The 20,559-nt window shown below is 33.2% G+C and overlaps 1 protein-coding gene across 2 annotated transcripts in view; it reads left to right on the top strand.

Annotated features, from left to right (window-relative positions):
* Window positions 1-20,559, top strand: part of CNBD1 (cyclic nucleotide binding domain containing 1) — a 617,967-nt gene that overhangs the window by 510,169 nt on the left and 87,239 nt on the right. The window contains exon 11 of one of the 2 annotated variants that reach the window (XM_011937079.1): window positions 14,646-14,879. The exons of the other annotated variant lie outside the window; for it this stretch is intronic. Coding sequence (XP_011792469.1) covers window positions 14,646-14,653 — 8 coding nt within the window. The 3' untranslated portion in view covers window positions 14,654-14,879. Of the gene's footprint in view, window positions 1-14,645; window positions 14,880-20,559 lie in introns of those variants that run through there. 2 annotated transcript variants of the gene reach the window in all.

The raw sequence follows: 20,559 nt of genomic DNA, 5'->3' as shown, positions 1-20,559 counted from the left end.
ATGTGTTCTCATTGTTCAACTTCCACTTCTGAGTGAGAACATGAAGTGTCTGGTTTTCTGTTCTTGTGTTAGTTTGCTGAGAATGATGGTTTCCAGCGTCATCCATGTCCCTGCAAAGGACATGAACTCATCGTTTTTATGGCCACGTAGTATTCCATGGTGTATATGTGCCAGATTTTCTTTATCAAGTCTGTCAATTGGGTTGGTTCCCAGTCTTTGCTATTATAAACAGAACAGTGCCACAATAAACATACACATGCATGTGTCTTTATAGTAGAATGATTTATCATCCTTTGGATATATACCCAGTAATGGGATTGCTGGGTCAAATGGTATTTCTGGTTATAGATCCTTGAGGAATCGCCACACTGTCTTCCACAATGGTTAAACTAATTTACACTCCCACCTACAATGTAAAAGTGTTCATATTTCTCCAGATCCTCTCCAGCATCTGTTACTTCCTAACTTTTTAATGATCACCATTCTAACTGGCATGAGATGGTATCTTATTGTGGTTTTGATTTGCATTTCTCTAATGACCAGTGATGATGAGCTTTTTTTCATATGTTTGTTGGCTGCATAAATGTCTTCTTTTGTGAAGTGTCTGTTCATACTTTTCACCCACTTTTTGATGGGGTTGTTTGTTTGTTTGTTTTTCTTGTGAATTTGTTTAAGTTCCTTGTGGATTCTGTATATTAGCCCTTTGTCAGATGGATAGATTGCAAAAATTTTCTCCCATTCTGTAGGTTGCCTGTTCACTCTGATGATAGTTTGTTTTGCTGTTCAGAAGCTCTTTAGTTTAATTAGATCCCATTTGTCAATTTTGGCTTTTGTTGCCGTTGCTTTTCATGTTTTATTCATGAAGTCTTTGCCTATGACTATGTCCTGAATGGTATTGCCTAGGAAATTTGGGGTTTATGTTTTTTTTTAAGCAAAGGAAAAGTTTTAGACAAATCTTTGACAACCATTTGCTGGCTCAAATGTTTTTGTTGTTTTCTAAGCTGTTTCTCAACATGTTGTTTTATTCTATTAGTTATTTTATAGATGTATTAGACTCTTTTGTTAATGAGAAAACTAGCTAAACATTTTGAATGTCTTGCTGACATTTAAAATTAATTTTTACTTGGAGAGATTATCTCATAAAATATTGTATATCACATGTATTTATAAGTATCTATATGTGTGTGTTATATATATGTATATACACACACACCTAATGTGTGGAAAAGATAACATTACTCAGAATATAATGTTGACCTTGATATTTTAGCCTGACAGTATGTATTTGACCACTCATAAACTTTGTAAACTTTTTGTTTGTTTTGTAAGAAGAAGTTAATGTTTTTGCTTGAGTTAGGCTTCTAGATAATTTTTTTTCTCTAACAAAGGTATTAAACTGTTTTACTTTTTAATTATTTTAAATCAAATTTGTCTTTTTATTTTCATTTTTTAAATATTTTAGCTTTTATGTTCAGAGGTACATATGCAAGTTTGTTTTATAGGTAAACACATGACTCAGATGTTTGGTGTACAGATTATTTTGTCACCTAGGTATCAAGCCTAGTTCCCATTAGTTATTTTTCCTGATCCTCTCTTCCTTCCCACCCTCCTCCTCTCTGATAGGTCCCAGTGTGTGTTGTTCTCCCTTATATGTTCATGTGTTCTCATCATTTAGCTCCCACTTACAAGTGAAAACATGCTGTATTTGGTTTTCTGTTCCTTCATTAGTCTGTAAGGATAATGTCCTCCAGTTCCATCCACATTCCTGCAAAGGACATGATCTCATTCTTTTTTATGGCTGCATAGTATTCCATGGTGTACATGTATCACATTTTCTTTATCCAGTCTATTGTTGATGGGCATTTAGGTTGATTCCATGTCTTTGCTACTATGAACAGTGCTGCAATGAACATCGTTGTACATGTGTCTGTATAATAGAACTATTTATATTCTTCTCGGTATATACCCAGCGGTGAGATTGCTGGATCAAATGGTAGTTCTTGTTTTAGGTCTTTGAGGGATTGCCACACTGCTTTCTATAGTGGTTGAACCTAATTTATACTCGCACCAACAGCGTGTAAGTGTTCCTTTTTCTCCACAACCTCACCAGCATCTGTTATTTTTTTACTTTTTGGTAATTCAGTCAAAATGGCTATTCTGACTGGTATGAGATGACATCTTATTGAGGTTTTGATTTTCTTTTCTCTAATTATTAGTGATATTGTGCTTTTTATCATATGTTTGTTGACCGTGTGTATGTTAAAGTGTCCGTTCATGTCTTTTGCTCGGTTTTTTATGGTGGTGTTTGTTTTTTGCTTGTACATTTGTTTAAGTTACTTATAGATTCTAGGTATTAGACCTTTGTCAGATGTGTAGTTAAACCATTTTCACTTGTAGATGGCAGAGTTGATTTTAGCCCATAAAAACATCAGTAAAATGTTGAAGATCATGTTTTCATTTTCAGATCTGCTATAGTTGAAACCACTTGTTCCACTGTCAAATGTGATCCTTTGTGAATTTTATATTCATTGATTCAAAGGTTCTATGTTTACATTGCCATGCCATGTCTAACAATAAGGTCCACTTGTAAGTAGGTTTGTTTGTTATTGGTAACAATAATCTCACACAATTTTGATGTATTTAGTTTAAAAATTTCAATATAGTAACTTAGCTTTCCTGTCGTAGACTTTTAAATTAACATTAATATGGGTTTGTGCATGCCTCTATTAAAATATAACCAGAAGCAATTATTAGATTTCCAATAAATAACTGGTTTACTGAACAATTACAACTCACAGGAAGCATTTACAAAGGAATTTTATAATGTCTCCCACATTCTTTATTATTTGTTCAGTTGGAGAAGTTCTTTTCCTGCCCTTTGAAACTCAATGTAATGATTTTATGATCACTCTTAAGTCATAAAATGCCGTATAAATCATTTTTAGTTGCCAAATATTCTCAGTTGGGATAATAATAAATCTAGCCTGGTAAGAAGCCAGTATCCAGACTTCATTGTAGGTTGATAGGCCAGCTATATGTGTGTATTAATTTCCTTTTGCTACATAACAAATTACCACAAATTTAGCAGCTTTAAACAATACTCATTTATCATCTCACAGTTTTGTAGGTCAGATGTCTGGGCTGGTTCAACTGGGTTCTATTCTTAGAGTTTCACATGGCTAAAATCAAAGTGTTGGCCAAGCTGTGATCTAATTTTAGGGCTATGGAGAAGAGTTCACCTCCAAGTCCATTCAAATTGGTAGATTTCATTTCCTTGCAGCTGCAGAACTGAAATCCCTGTTTTCTTGCTGGTTGTTACTTGAAGATCACTCTTAGCCATCAGAGGCTGCTCCATCCATCTGGCCCTCTCCATCTCAGCAATGAAGAATTCCTTCTGTTGACCCTTTCTCTCATTTTGAATCTTTCTCTTCCCTGCCAGCTGAAGAAAACTCTTTGTGTTTAAAGAATTCATATGATTGGGCTAGGCCCACCCAGATAACCTGCCCATTGTAAGGTTAACTGGTTAGAATCCTTAACTGCATCTGCAAAATCCCTGTACTGTATAATATAACATAATCACAGGAATAACACCATGGGCTGAAGGTCATGGGGGCCACTTTAGAACTCTGCTACCATAGTGCTGGATGTCAGCACTATGGGTAAGGAGAGCATGACAGGTATCTCTGCTTTCCACTGCCATCCCTAAGCTTTCTATTTATGGTTCTGATTTCTCTGCTATGAGGCAGCATGGGATACTGGGGAGAAGAGGATGGCAAACAAATAAGAAAGGAAGGGAAAATATTCTTAGTCATTACTGTTATGAACTGTTTTTTTCACTGTGTTTGACAGTTGTTTCAAGCTAAGCCTTTTTAGTGAGCACCTTCAAAGAGTTTTGGATATCCCTTAATGTTGGGGAATATTCGCCTGTAATTCCTTAATAAGGTAGTACATTTTCCTCCCTGGGAATCCAGAGATAATTTCAGATTTCCTCTGCTGAGGGTACTTTACTCTCAGCCTCCTCTCTCACTAATAGAATATCAGTGGGACTTTATCCTGGCTGTCTTTTACACATGAGATTATTTGTGGCCTACGTCGGAAAGTCTACATAGGAAGACACTCCTATATTCTTTGTCCTGACAAACTTTGAGAGGACAGTCCAATTTCTGGGCAGCTGCTTATGTAGCTTGTTTGTCAACTGTCAACTAGCTTCTCTCTTACCTTTACAAGGTCTAGTCAGACAATAGTGTACTCTGCCATGGTTTTTAACTTCTCAGAATGTATATAAAGCTCTTCAGGTGGGCTTTTTGAAGATCTCCTCTTTCAGTTGAGGTGATGAACAGATATTTCTCATTATATCCCTTTGCAGATGGTGAGGCTTAGAACAGAACTCTTCAGAGAAATCTGCTTCAAAAATCTTCTGTTAATCTCTATTCTCAATATTTTTATACCTTCAATGTGCATTTCTGCTTCTCCACATCTATTAAAAAATATTGGTACCTTGTTATGAGAAGTACTGCCTTGGATTCTGAGCTGATTCTCCCACTTTTTAATTACCTTGGAGTATTCACTGTGTTCCACACATTATTCTACATACTTTATATGTTTTATCTAATCAAATGTTCACAACAACCCATTGAGAAATGTGCATTTGATGGCCCTACTTTGTAGATCAGGATAATAAAGTATAGAAAGGTTAAGTGATATCAATGCTGTCTCTCCAAAGGTCATGAGGGATACTTCTATGGTTGACTGAATTGGGTTTGTTACTCACTGGAATGAGAGAGAACATACACTATGGGGAACCATAGATTGTCTCAGCAAAAGGACATTAAAAGAATATGTTGGCCGGGCGTGGTGGCTCACACCTATAATCCCAGCACTTTGGAAGGCAGAGGCAGGCAGATCACGAGGTCAGGAGTTTGATTGCCAACGTGGTGAAACCCCATCTCAACTAAAAAGACAAAAATTAGCTGGGCAAGGTGGCATGCACCTGTAGTCCCAGCTACTCAGGAGGCTGAGACAGGAGAATCACTTGAACCCAGGAGGCAGAGGTTGCAGTGAGCCTAGATTACACCATTGCACTCCAGCCTGGGTGACAGAGTGAGACTCCATCTAAAAAAAAACAAAAACAAAAACAAAAAGAACATGTTATAGAATTTGGGTTTTAGTTGGGTGACTTGGGGAGTAGTCTAAGAAAGTAGAAATTTGTTCTCAATTGAATGCTGTCAAAAAGCAATATATCTCAATAAATCTTAAGTTTTAGAAGGGCAGACTAGAGTGAAGATAAGTATGTAATTAATAAAGAAGTAGATTGGGCATGGCAGCTCATACCTGTAATTCCAGCATTTTAGGAGGCCTAGGTGAGAGGATTGTTTGAGGCCAGGAGATGGAGAATAGACTAGGCACATAGTGAGACCCTGTCTCTACTAAAAATGGTAAAAAATTAGCTGGGCATGTTGCCTCACACCTGCAGTCCTAGCTACTCAGTGGACTAAGGCAGGAGGATCCCTTAAGCCAGGAGTTTGAGGCTGCACTGAGCTATGATTCAGCCACTTCACTCCAGCCTGGGTGACAGAACATAAACCCATCTCAAAAAGAGAGGGAGACAGAGACAGAGACAGAGAGAGAGAGCGAGAGAGAGAGAGAGATAGCACCTCCTTATATTAGCCAAAAGATGGATATTTGGTATTTTTGTAGGTGTCAAGCTGACCTTACTTTTGTCTGTGCTTAGACCAAATTATGAAATGACTAGCTTGTCTCATTTTATGCTTATGGATAACATATCGGAGGGTTACATTCTGTGCAAATCTGCCATAGGAGAATTATGTGGCCAACTGAACATGCCAGGCCAGCTTCCAAATGACAGATTTGGCTTCCCTCCCCTCCCTTTTTTCCTTCTCATGACTTGCTTAATATTACAGAGCTATTAAGAGTTGCAACCAGGAATCAAACCCTAACACTCTGTCTCCAGGATCCATATTACAATGGCTATACTTTACTAACAGTTTAGCTGATAACTCAATCATCTTTCTAATCCATTATCCTTAGGTACTTATTTTGTTCCATATATTTTAGCCATAATTGTATAAATTTTGGCTAGATTTTTGGCTAAATAATATTTAATAATGGCTTTCAATGTTCACATGTATTTAGGAAGGAACCATATTTTTCTTTGACTAGGATTCATTACATTGATATAGCTAAGAATCCTTGAACTCAAGTGTAAGATTTGGTTTCCTAGGTCAATTCTACCATTCCCCACATGCTGTTTGAGTCACCTGTGTTCTTTCTTGTGATTGAAAAGAGTTACAATATATAGTTATACTGTGTTTTATACTTACCTATGTAATTACCTCTGCTCATGCTGTTTATTTTTCATGTGGAACTGAATTACCACATACTGTCCTTCCTTTTCAGTCTGAAGATCTTATTTCTCGTACAGCAACTCTGCAGGTGACAAGTTCTCTCAGTCTTTCTTTATCTGGAAACTTCTTCATTTCTTTTTCATGTTTGAAGATTAGTTTTGTTAGATTTAGAATTCTTGGCTGATAGTCTTTTTCTTTCAGCACTTTGAGCATGTTATCCCTCCTCCTTCTGGCCACTATAGTTTCTAACGAGAAATTGCTGTTAATACCATTGAGTATCATTTGTGGATGATTTGTCACTTTTCTTTATTATTATTGTTATTATTATTATTATACTTTAAGTTCTAGGGTACATGTGCATAACGTGCAGGTTTGTTACATATGATTTGTCACTTTTCTAGTGCTGCTTTCAAGATTTTGTTTTTGTTTTTTGACAATTTGTGATGGGTCCTGTTGTAGATATCTTTTAGTTTATCCTACTTGTAGTTTTTCTGAGGTTCTTACGCTGATGTTTCCCATCAAATGCTAGTTTTCTATCATTATTTCTGGTTCCTCGCTGGATGAATAGTAAATACTTTATAACTTTATAGTATTTGTTCACAATCTACTGATTTCCAAATTTCTTTAGAAACTCTGGGTTGATTTTCTGTTTTAGAGTCACCATTAAACACTGTCTTCAAGATTGAGTTCTTAGAAGATTATGATAGGTAGAAGAGAATCTATGGTATTATAAACAATGATGACATTGAAAATCAGTCAATCTGGTCATAGCTTTTTTGTTACATAGTACTTTGTTTGTCCACAAATAAGTGGCCTTTTTTCTGATGCTCTTACCTATCAATGATTATTAAAATTCTCAAACTTTTATGTGGCAAAGTTGTTAATAATTTAGGTTCAATCACCTCATATATGGAAAATTTTCACTAGATATCTAGAACAAATTTATTTCTGTATATAAACTATGCTTCCTTTTTATAGATGGTATAAGCCATGGTATTTTCCACTTTTTTGGGGTCCCAGGATGAGCAATGTCAGCTTTGCATATAACTGTGGTAGTAGCTTCCTTTCCCTGAGTAAACTCATGTGATTATTTTCTTCCTTTTTCTGCCTACCTTACATTTCTGTTACTTTAATTAGTTTTAATTAATACTTAAGTGATATTGTTTATTACAGTAGTTAGATTATAACTTTTTATTCTACATACTTTATATATACTTTTAAAAATTACGACTGTATCAAGTATTTGGTTGGATTAATTCTTCCAGTAATAAATAAAGGCTGAGCTTACATATTTTTAAATTGGAAGTTGTGGGTTTAATTATTGGCTCATATTTTTCTCTCAAGAAAAAAAGTAAATGTTATTGAAAAGTGGGCTTTTCTGAAAGTGATGACTAATGACCAACGATACTTCAACTGACCCAGAATTATAGAGGTATTAGTTTAGTGGTGATGCCACTGATCACTTAGGTAATATTGAAATGTATTGTTGACCCTAACTGCAAGTAACATGTTTTGGAGTGCTGCTAGGCAGAATTTTTTTAAGGCATTATCACAAGCCCTTGATGCATCTCTCACTTACCTAGACATGAAACATTTTGAGACCAATAATTAGTTCAGTTTTAATTCTTAACATTCACAGATTTTGATTTTACACTCTTGTAATTACGATGCCTTAAATGTAATTGGTTTTTCAGCAAGGACTTTAGAAGACAGCTATATAAAGTTATAGGTTGTATATCTTCACTTAGCAAATACTTTGTATGCTCCAAAATTCTAATTATCTGTAGATGAAAGAAAATTACAATAAATGTTAGCTTATAGGAAATTGCCAATTCAGGCCAGAAAGCCTAACTGGTTTAGCAAACAATATTAGTCAGATATCAAGTTCAAAACAACCAAATGTTATGTGGAAAAAAAATGTGTATTTTTAGGATAAGTTTATATAAAATGTCAGGCCAACTTTCTGTGTAAACCTTAAACTTCAATATTTTTAGATAGAACCCAAGTCTATGCCTGTACAAATATAATTTTATAAACTTGTTATCCCTTATTTCCTGATGAATTTTAATATTTGTATTGCAAAACGTTGCTTAATTGTTAGAAGCTATAACAGTTTGCATCTGATGAATTCAGTGTTACAGCGACTGGTAATTCCAACTAGGCTTTTATAGTATATATATTTCTCTCTTTTGGTTGATTATATTATTTGGCAAAACTAATCCCCTAAAAAATTCCTTACAAAATAATTCATAAAAAAAGAATCAGAATGTAGGCAATAATGTGCCCCGTCAACATGTACATGACAGCTATTTCCAATATGAAGCCTAACCACTGGAATATAATCATAATGGTGAATATTTACTGTGCACTTCATCTGTCTGTTACTGTGCAATAGTGTTTTTCTTGGGTATTTCTGATATAAAATCCTGGTGGATTGCTAAATTTTGATTTTTACTCAATTTCTAGGATGGCTGTAATAAAATAAAATGTGTTTCCTAAGAAATTTGATAAAATTTACAGAGTTATGCACAAATGATAAAAAATACCACATTTAAGATACAATTCCTTAAACCAAGATCCTAATAAAGACAACTTTAGTATAACAAACTATTACTGAAGATTTTCATTTTCATTGCCACTCTTTACATACTCAAAAGGGTTCTAGACTGGCACACCTTGTATGGAAGAGATTAGAGACTGAACAACTCCCACTTTTGACTTCATCAGTTCTGTACTGGCACGTAAAACTTCCCAGCCTCTCTTGCAGTTAAGTTAGAGCCATGTAACTGGCTCTGGTTAACAGAATAGAGGGAATATATTATTGCCTGGCCATGAAATATATGATTTTTCTATGATCTCACTCACTGTCTGGAAGTGAAGTACTCCAAAATAGCAGAATCATATGATGATGACAACCTAGACCTTGGAATTCTTTTCTTGGATTGAATTGCTCAGAAAAATAGCTTAGCTGGAAGCATCTGTATTGGACTTTGTGTAAGTGACAAATAAACATTTGTTGAATTAAGCAACCAAGATTTTAGTTTGTTATAGCAACTACCAAGTGCTACACTGAGTCATACAACTGGCACAAACGCAAGGTTTTCTGAGGAGTTCTCAAAAAAAGTAATGATTTCTGGATTAGAACATAAAATAAATATGCTTTTTGTGATTATTCTTTTGTCCTTAACATTTAGAAATCTTCCACTCAAAAATAATTATGCAGTACATTTAGAAATGAAAATATATGTGCATAAAGAAGGTATACACTATTGCATCTAAGTTTTAATATGGTTTTTGAATAGTATTATAAGGACATATGTACATGAATTCAGCTCTTAGTTTTTTAATTAATGCACTTTCACAATCCTCTGACAACATTGTTTTTAAAAACAGCTGATAGTTTAGTTACAAATTTCCAGGAACTTAACAAATGTCATAGGGTAAGCTGTGTGCTGTCTGTTAACACAGAGGGAGGTAAGTAGAATTTAGCACATTTCAAAGATAAAGCAAAAAGTCAGACAAACCGATAATCAAAATTAACTTTTGTAAACTATATTAGATAAATGCCCACCAAGAGTTAATAGAACAAGGCTTAGAAATATCTGTAGATAAACATATCAGTGAATTTACTGAGAAAGTTTACAATGACCATCTTTTCCAAAAGCATAGCATTCCGTGTAAGTTTTTATATATAGTTTAAGTATCACACAGATTCTATTTTCTTAGGCTATCATAGGAACTGAATCAAAGTTATTAGATTGGAATATTGGTGTAGAAACTATTCCAAAGCTTCAAAGAGATGAATGAAATTCATTATGTCTTGCAAGACAAAACTTTCGTCTATTATTTTTAAAATGTCTGCATAAATGAAATCCTCAAAAATTACTTATAGTTACCTTATATGAGAAGTTAAATTTGAGTTGAAGTTTTCAATTTCTCTTGCAAAGGAACACTGAATTCTGTCACTAAATACTTTCCTGATATGCTTTTGGAAAATATATTCAAGATCCTATGTCTGTGTTTTTTCAGGCCTTGGATTTACTCAGACTATGTTGATAAAAGAGAAATAGATTTCTTGCAGGAAGAATTGTACTTTCTGTGCTAAAAATTTAATAGGCTAATATTTAATTATGTTGATTAGCAAATTTAAAAATTATGCAATATGAAGGATTATAACATCAAATAAAACCAGAGATGAACTTTTTAGTTCAAAGATTCAGCAGCGTGTTCTATCACTTACTGTAGATTGTGACTATAAAGGAAATATAGTTTAGATGAGCTCTCAGTTCACATTGCTTCAGTGCATTACCATGGGCTGGGTGGCTTAAACAATAAACGTTTATTTTCCCATAGTTTTGGAGGGTAAGAAGTCCAAGATCAAGTCCCTGGCTGATCTGGTGTCTAGTGAGGGTACATCCCTGGTTTGCAAAAATAGCTGTCTTCTTCTTGTATTCTCACATGGCTGAGAATAGAGAGCAAGCTCTTATAAGGGTACTAATTTGTGAGAGCTCGATCCTCAGCACCCAATTACTTGCCAAAAGAAACCTACTAATACCGTCACATTGGAGGTTAGGATTTCAACCTATGAATTTTTGAGGGACACAATCATTCAGCCCATGACACATACTAACTTTTTGGACAGTAAAAGCTGGCCTAAAAATAATTATCTTCAAAAAATATCCTGACAGATGTGAAACCACATAGTAACATGCTTAGAACACATTGGACATATGTATTCATAGAGTTCTATATTTGGGTACTTTCATAGAAATCTTTACCTTAATTTAATAGCTAAAGCAGTGATTATTTACTATATTAAAGTGTCTTTCTGCATCATTTCATTTCATCTTAATGAAAATTTTAGTTAAGTTTATTAAACCCATTTTATAGGTAAGGCAACAAAAGCTTATAAAGCATAAGTAACTTGCACAAATACATAGAAATTTGTAAGTGTTGGAGCCAGAATTCAGACCCAGTTCTGTCCAAATCCCATGCTCTTACTTAAGCTTCTTATTTTATAGATTAAAAATCAGAATCTTAGAAAGAAGAAATAATTTACTTGAGGACACATGTCTAACCACTATTAGAGCACATCTTGGAACCCAACTATTCTGGCTCATATGCAATACTAAGTGTTGATATTTGTATGTTTAATTTACGTAAAAATATCCATGAGAAAGAGATCTTGATGACTAGAGAATTGCATTCATTTTTGATGAAAAAATAAAAGGGAAACATTAGTAAATAATATAATGGTCATAAAAGTGCAAATTAAATTAATAATGAAACATTATTGCACTATCAGAATACTAGCAAAGTTTTTTTTAAAAAGCACATTTATAATATTTGTAAAATTACATTGATTGAATCTGTTTTATGTATAAAGAATGAAATAATTTCTAAAAAACAAAATAAAGAAGGTGAAGTAGAATTATAGAAACACAGGTGTAATACATTATCTAGAGCTTAGTGGCAAATCCTCAGAAAAATTCTGAGTAAAAAGAAAATACACAAAAAATACTTAAATGTGACCAAATGATTTACCAGAAACAAATTATAAACATCTACTAAGTGGTAAAATCTAGATTAGGACAAAAATGTCTGACCTCATCCGCTAGTACCACTTGGGAGATTTTAGATAATGCAAGACAATAATACAAACTAGTAAGGATAAACTTAGAAAAAGGAACCAAATATCTGTGTTTGCTTATTATAATTACATACACAAACAAGAATATTTATATAATTACTAGCTAAATGATTAATATAATTTATTAACTTGTACTAATATTTTAATATTAAAATGTCAAATGTCAAGATAGAAATGCAAAATGTAATAGCTTCTCTAGCTAAATAGTATTACAGTTAGAAATGTATATCTAATTACAATTAGAAATGTATATAGAAATAGTATATACAGTTAGAAATGAAAATGATAATAGTTGAAAATAAGAGTGTTCATGGCACCTTTGTTGAATATCAGTTAATCATATATACATGGATTTATTTCTGTATTTTGTATTGTGTTCTATTACTCTATATGATTGCCTTTATGCAATACCATACTGTTTTGATTACTGTAGCTTTGTAAGGTATTTTGAAAGCAGGTGTAATGATGTTTCCAACTTCATCCTTCTTTCTCCAGATTGATTTGGTTATTTGTAATCTTTTATAGTTCCATATGAAATATAAAATTGTTTTGTCTATTTCTGAAAAAAAAACCTTGGGGATTTTTATAGAAATTTTATTGAATCTGTAGGTCTCATTGGGTAATAGAGACATTTTTATAATATTGTCTTCCAATCTGTGAACATGAGATGTCTTTTCATTTGTTTGTGTTCTTTAATTTCTTTATTTGGTGTTTTGTAGTTTTCAGTAAACAAGTCTTTTACCTTCTTAGCTATGTTTACTCTAAGTATTTTTTTTTTAGTGCTGTTGTAAATGGAGTTGTTTTACTAATTTAATCTCTACAAAAATAGCATTGAAAAATTGGATATCCACATTCAAGAATAAAATTGGACCCTTATCTTGCACTGTACTTAATAATCAACTAAAAATAGACTAAAGACATAAATGCAAGAATTGTAATGTAAAACTCTTAGAAGAATACATACAGGAAAATATTTTCACATTTGTCTTGGCAATGACTTCATGGATGTGACACCAAAACCACAGGCAACAAAAACAAAAATAAATCAGTGGGACTACATCAAACTAGAAAACATTTGCACAGCAAAGGAACCAATCACCAGTGCAAAGGCAACCTATAGAATGGGAGAAAATATTGGAAACTGTGCATCTGATAAAGGGTTAATCTCCAAAATATATAAGACAATATTCCAATTCAATAGCTAAAAATAATAACCCAATTTAAAAATAGGATAAAGACTTGAATATACATTTCTCTAGAAAGACATACAAATGGCCAACACGTGTATTTTTAAAATGTCCAATGCCACTAATCATCAGGAAAATGCAAATCAAAACCACAATGAAATATTACCTCATACCTATTAGCATTGCTTGTATTTAAAAAACACAAAAGAAAAGTGTTGACAAGGATGTGGAGAAACTGGACATTTTGCACCCTGTTGTTGGGAGCACAAATTGATGTAGCCACTATGGAAAACAGTATGGACGTCCCTTAAACAATTAACAGTAGACCATTTGATCTAGCGTCCCACTTGTAGATATTTTCTACAGAAATTTAAATTGGGATCTCAAAAAGATATTAGCAGTACCATGTTAATTCCAGCATTATGCATAATAGCTAATATCTGGGAAATGATTTACAGATAAATGAATTAAAATATGTACATAAAATGGAATGCTGTTCAGCCTTAAAAAAGAAATTCTGCAATGTGTAATAGGATAGATGAGCCTTAGAACATTATGCTACATGAAATAAGCCTGTCACAGAATACCCAAACCTGACCACTCATACGATGTATCTAAAATGGTCAAATTTATAGAATTCAAAAGTGGAATGGTGGTTACAAGGGGTTGAGGCATGGGAAATGGGAACCTACTAATCCATGGGCATAAAGTTTCAGTTATACAAGATGAATAAGTTCTATAGATCTGCTGTACAACATTCTACCTATAGTCATCAATATTGTGTTGTATACTTAAAAATTTGTGTTGAGGGTACATCTCATGTTAAGTGTTCTTATCATGATAATATACCATTTTAAAAAATAAGTAGAAGAGTGACTCAACCACAGTCAGTCTATATTGAAACAACTATAAAAACTGTATTAAATAATATAAAACAAATAAATATAGACATATAATTTATCCTTTGATTAACGAAATGTCACCTTTTCCAAAATGTTCGTGGAATTTAATACGGCTTTGTTCAGCATTTTGGCACTTCCTATGGACTTCCAGCTAACTAGTTAGATACAAAATAGGTAAGATGATTTTGTATTCATATGAAATAATGAATACCAACAATTTAGAAAAAATAATTACCAATTTAAAATATCAGCAAGAAACATAATATTACTACAAAAAACATAATTTGATTAGAAGAAAGGATCAAATCAATCCATATAATTATAGGATTTTCCTTGTGGACAAATGATCACTCTTAAATGTCATTAGAGGGGGTGTAAAGTGTTACATTCTTTTTAGAATAAGCTCTGACAATATTATTTTTTTATTTTAAAGCATAACTCCTCTGACTCAGCAATGTAATTTTAGGGTTCTATTCTGTAGGAAAATAATTACCAAAAAATGAGTATTTATTTCATAACTTCTTTTGTTTGCCTTTTGAAGTGGCCTAGATCTAGAAACAACCTCAGTGAACATCAGTTAAGAAAATATTGACTAAATAATGGAATAATTGCATTCTGGAAAACTATCAAACTACCAGCAATGGGTTTGGTCTATTGTGACTACATGTCCTGGATTCCCTGGGAAAGTCCTAGTTTAGAATTTCCTTTCAAACACAATTTTTATTAGCTGTTTTTCTTGGTTTGGATACTAAAATATAGTTATCATTGTTAGATTCACCTCTGTTGATATGAAGGTTTTTTTCCAAGTGTTTCCATATATACATAAAGTAGTTGTAAACAAAAAATTAAAAGTTATATGTGAATGTTTATATGACCATGCACAAAAGGGTGGAAACATACTCCTCAGGTTGTCATTTTTGATTGTCAGGGTTTGGATTGAGGACTACATATGTCTTTGGGATTTAAAAATAATCTGTAAAGAATATGTAAAGGGCAAAAAGATATTTAATAGCTGTCTTGGTTCTAAATTTATCTGAGACCTTCAAAGACCTTGTGCTTTTTTCATCTTTTAAAAATATTCCATTTTGTAATAAAGTCTTCATTTCCTTGATGTAATTATATTATGGAGAATATCAGTTAATTTAAAAAATAACAATGGAAATGCTACTAATTTCAGAATTTATAACGCATGCTTCATATTGTAACATAGTTTCAGCGTATCTTTTCATTAGACCCATCATCTTATACCTGTTGCCGTGCCCATTTGATAGTCCTTAGTAAGGGGAAAAACCATACATTTATTCAATACCTACCATGTGTCTGACACAGTATTAGGTGCTCTAAAAATGTTTATTATTTTACAGATAAAGAACTAAGGCTTTACGCAGTTTAATTTTACTATCATTCCCACATGGAGGAAATATAGAGTCAATGTTAAAATTGAGGTCTTTCCGCTTTCCAATCATGTCCACTTTAACATACTGCTGCCCACGCATTTACATATCTGTTAGTTTTCATTCTTATACTATTAATGTGTTTCTTTCTACTAGCATTGAAAGCTTTCCCCCACAGGAATTGTTTTCATTGGAGTGGCAATTCTCAAGAAAAAAATGAACCTGTGTTTAGAATTATGTCACCTTTCTCAACACTGCCAAATGCACAAGAAACTATACATAGCAACAAGTTGTATTAGCTTTGTTTTAAGGAAACACAACCTAAGGTTAGAAAAGATAAATGACTTGTCCAGCGGCACGTTCCACATCACGCAGAGTTAAAAATAGAATTGTGAACAAGTTAAATCCTTTTTGGCTTTTTAGTTTAAAATGCTATTTATAAGATGTCAGTGATTATCTGATTTTAGATCATGGCTATCTAAATTTTATTGCTTGCCAGGACTGGTAATGATTACAAGACATTAGTATTTTTGACTTGTTGAAAATAAGATTTTAAAAAGGGTCATTCAATTAAGAATGAGTTATGTTAGTCTGCCTCCAAAATCATTTGGCATGTCCTTTATAGTACACATACTGATTGAATAATATGAAATATTGAACATAAAAGGATAAGAAAAGTTTTAGTTATGTGTTATTTGCATGTACCATTATCTAATGGATAATTTGACTAAATTTGGCCATTTTATCTGTAGCCATTAGATATTTTAAGATATATACTTAATCTTTTAACAGACATTTATTGAATATTTCAAAAGTGACAGGCACTCTTCTAAGAACTGAGAATAAAATACTGAACATAACCAAATTCTTGTTTTCATGAAACTTACATTATATTGGAAGAAGATTATACTTAGAAAATATATATAATATTATATGGTATATATGATACATTAGGCAGTGGTAAGTGCTCTGAAGAAAAAGATCAGAAATTAAAGTTGATGGAGAAATGATCTTTTAAATTAGGGGATCAAGGCAGATCTCAGTTTGAATGTTCACTTTATATTTCCTCCATGTAGGAATGATAGAAAAATTAAACTGCATGAAGCCTTAATTATTTATCTCTGAAGGATTAACAAACACTTTTAGAGTACTTAACATTGTATCAGACACACAGTAGGTATTAAGTAAATGTATGGTTTTTTCCACTTACTAAGGACTACTAAATGGGCGTGGCTCTAGGTATAAGATCATGGGTCCAATAATATGACATTATACCTGAGACCTGAAAGAAGTGAAAGGTCTATAGATAGAACAAGATAGGTAGAGTGAACAAAGAGAGTATAACATTATCTGAAGTGGATCATGCATGGGATGATTGATGATAAGTTAGGTGTAGTTGAGATGAGTGAGTGAAAGGGGCCATTGTAAAAGATGGAATCAGAGTAATAGCAGGGGAAAAGTAAATGTAAGACCATAGAACCTTGGTAAGGACTTTAGATTTAATTCTGAATGAAACAGAAAGGCATTGGAGATTTGTAAGCAGAGGAGTGAGATGATGAGATGATCTGACTTAAGTTTTCAAATAATCACTTGGGTTCTATATGCAAAAGAGATTTGGGGGACAAGGACTGAAGTGAGATCATTTGGGAGGGCATTAAAAAGTCCATGTAAAAGATAATGATGGCAGATCCCAAATTGACCCACAGATTCAATGCAGTCCCTATAAAAACCCCAGCTTGATTATTTTCAGAAAGCCACAGGCTAATACTAAAATTCGTATGGAAACACAAGAGTTTCAAAGTTGCCAGAATAATCTTGAAAGAAAACAAAGCAGACAGACCTACATTTCCCAATTTTAAAACTTACTACAAAGGTGTATGGTATTGGCAAAAAAAAAAGGGTAGACATATGTAACAATGGAATATAATTGAATGTCCAGCAATAAAACCTTATTTTTATGGCTAGTTGATTTTTTTTGACATGTTGCTGAGATAATTCAATGGGGGAAAGAATAATCTTTTCAACAAACGATGCTGGGATAATGGGATAATGGAAGACTGAAGTTGGATCCACACTTTGCACAAAAATTAACTCTAAATGGGTCATAGAGATTATAGACTTAACTGTAAGAACTAAAACTGTAGAACTCTTAGAAGAAAATTTAGAAGTAAATCTTCGTGACCTTGGGTGAAGCAAACCCTTTTGAGACAGAAAAGCCCAACCAAAAAATGAAATGAAATAAAATAATTTGGCCTCCATAAAGATCAAAAACTTTTGTGCTGCAAATGGCACTGTCAAGAAAGTGATGTGAATCCACAGAACGTAAGAAAATTGCAGATAATTTCTTTGACAAAGACTTTATACCCAGCATGTAAAAAGAACCACAACCGTGTAATTAAAAATTAATGAAGGGCTGGAATAGGCCTTTCTCCAAAGAAGAATGGCTGATAAGCACAGAAAAAGGTACTCACTATCACTAGTTATTAGGAAGATGAAAATCAGAACAGCAGTGAGATAAGATTTCATACCTGCTATGGTGAAAAAATATAAAATATAGACAATAATAAGTGTTATCAAAGATGTGAAAAAAATGGTGCTCTCATACATAGCTTATGGAAATGTGAAGTGGTACAGCCACTTTGAAAACAACGTGACAGTTTCCCAATAAGTTCAACATATATTTACTCTATTACTGAGAATTTCTACTCTTAGGTCTATATCCAAGAGAAATGAAAATATATGTAAATGCAAAATCTTGTACATGAATTAAAGTTTGTACGAGCATTATTTATAATAGCCAAAAGGCAGAAACAACTAAAAAGTTCATTAACCAATGAAGGGATAAATTAAAGTGGTATATACATATTCTTGAATATTGAGCAATAAAAAGGAATGAAATTCTGATACATGAAATAACCTAGATAACCTTGAAAACTTTTTGCTAAGTGAAAGAAGCTAGAAACAAAAGATCACATATTGTATGATTTCATTGATATGAAATGCACAGAATAGACAAATCTGTAGCGGAAAGTAGATTAGTGGTTGCTAGGCATAAGGAAGAGGGTGGAGAGGAATGAAGAGTGACCAGTAAATTATATGTGTTTCTTTTGGGGGTGACAAAAATATTCCAAATTAGATTCCAGTGATGATTGCCCAACTCTGTGAATATAATGAAAAACAATAAATTGTTCACTTCCAAATGGGTAAACAGTGTTGTACGTGAATTCTATCCCAATAAAGCAGTTAATATTTTTTTCTAAGAGATGATGATGTCTGGGACTAGCTTGGGAATATCGAAGGTAATGGGAAGTCTGATTCTAGATGCATCAGGGTAAACCATGACATGGCTAGCATTTAACTATTTTTTATTTATAAAAAGAGAATTTCAAGTGGTTCTGCTTAACATTTTGAAGATTTATTTAGAGGTTTTTGATGTTAGGACTGTGTGATGACTCCTAAGGCTTAGGACAGAGGAATTATAAATATGAGCATGTCATTTACTGGAATCTAAAAGATTGAAAGTGGAGTAATTTGTGACTGGGATCAAGAGATTATTTTTAGGCATGTTAGCTCTACAGAGAGTAGAATATTACTAAGTGGATGTTCCAGTAAGCAGGGAGACAACAGTCCCCTATTTAGGAGAAAGCGAGAGAAACAGTTTGCTCTGACTGGACTCAAACACAGGTCATACTGTGACTAGGTAATGTTTCTTGCTCTTTTGGTAATATTGTTCCTCCAGAAACAGTCCCTCTGTGCTGCCAATTAGATAAGATGTGACCAAGTCATCTTAATTCCTTACTAGAGAAATAAAGATCAGGATTCGAAAGTAGACATATGCCCTAAATTATTATTAGTCATTGTATTTTATTCAACATGAGTATACTTTTTTTTATAAGGCACCTAGTCTGTAATCAGGAGTAGGCTTTGGGAATTGCAAAACAACTATAAACCATGGTTGATTTCCCCAAAGAAATTGTGGTTTGGGCAGAATAATAGTCTGGCTTACACAAAAAAAGTCAGTGACAACCAAATGACAGAAATATAAAAGTACTAAGGGACCAATATAGGATGTGCAATAGACTAGTGAAAGTTAAATGCCAAGATGAGTGGTTAAAATCTTAAGAACTATGCCTGAGAAGAGAGAGAGAAAACCACCCTGAACAGTCACAGTCAGAGAATGTTCATGAAATGAGACTTCTTCTAGGCTTCAAAACAGAGCAGATTTGAATATATAAATGGAAGAGAGACAGATAATCAAAATTGGAGAAAACAAATGTGAATATTAGTGAAAAGACTGAATTGCACATTGGCTATTTAGAAAATAGTGAATTAAAAAAACACTATCCAAAGGCCAGTATCCAGGGAGCACAATATGTAATACACTTACTTGAGTAAATGACCAGTCTGAATGGAGAAGAGAGTCCAATCAACTTCTAGTTTAAAAATAAAATAATAGTAACAATAATTTATAAGGTACATGCTTATTTTTATGGAAATTTTTTGATAGGGCATAACAATCATCCACATTGAATATTTTATGAGCATGCTATACTACGGACTATTTAAAATCAGAATTGCCTTAAAGCATTACAAACTGCTTAGTGAAATAAAATAAGAAGATTCCTGACAATACAAAGCATTGCTAAATATCAAGTAATTGGCTTCAGTTCTTATCATAATACATGTATAGATGAGGGGATTGGGGAATAAAAAGAGGCAGGATAGTTCAACTTGACATATATTCAGGTCTATCTGCAATTTAAATTCAGAAATTTGAATCCCAAACATGAACCATCTTATCCTGACACTTTTCCATTTTTATCTTGTTTGTCACGATTTGGTTTGTCACATTTGCATTCTCCCCTTATTCTCTCTCTCTGCCTTCCTCAAATCTACCACACACAACCCTGCCCCCACATAAAAGAATAAGTGGTGAGAAAGGTTAGCACAATTATTGCTGTTCTTTTATCTGCTTTTAACTGTACAGTCAGTGCCTTGATGATAAACATCTACCTTCTTCATAGATGTGTGTTTTGTTTTCAGAATAGTTGAGATTGTAAA

This window comes from Colobus angolensis, unplaced genomic scaffold (assembly GCF_000951035.1).
Source record: "Colobus angolensis palliatus isolate OR3802 unplaced genomic scaffold, Cang.pa_1.0 Scaffold16, whole genome shotgun sequence".
In the NCBI taxonomy this organism is placed as follows: domain Eukaryota; kingdom Metazoa; phylum Chordata; class Mammalia; order Primates; family Cercopithecidae; genus Colobus; species Colobus angolensis.
The sequence above is the reverse complement of the archived record's forward strand: the minus strand, read 5'-3'. Positions and strand labels throughout refer to the sequence as shown.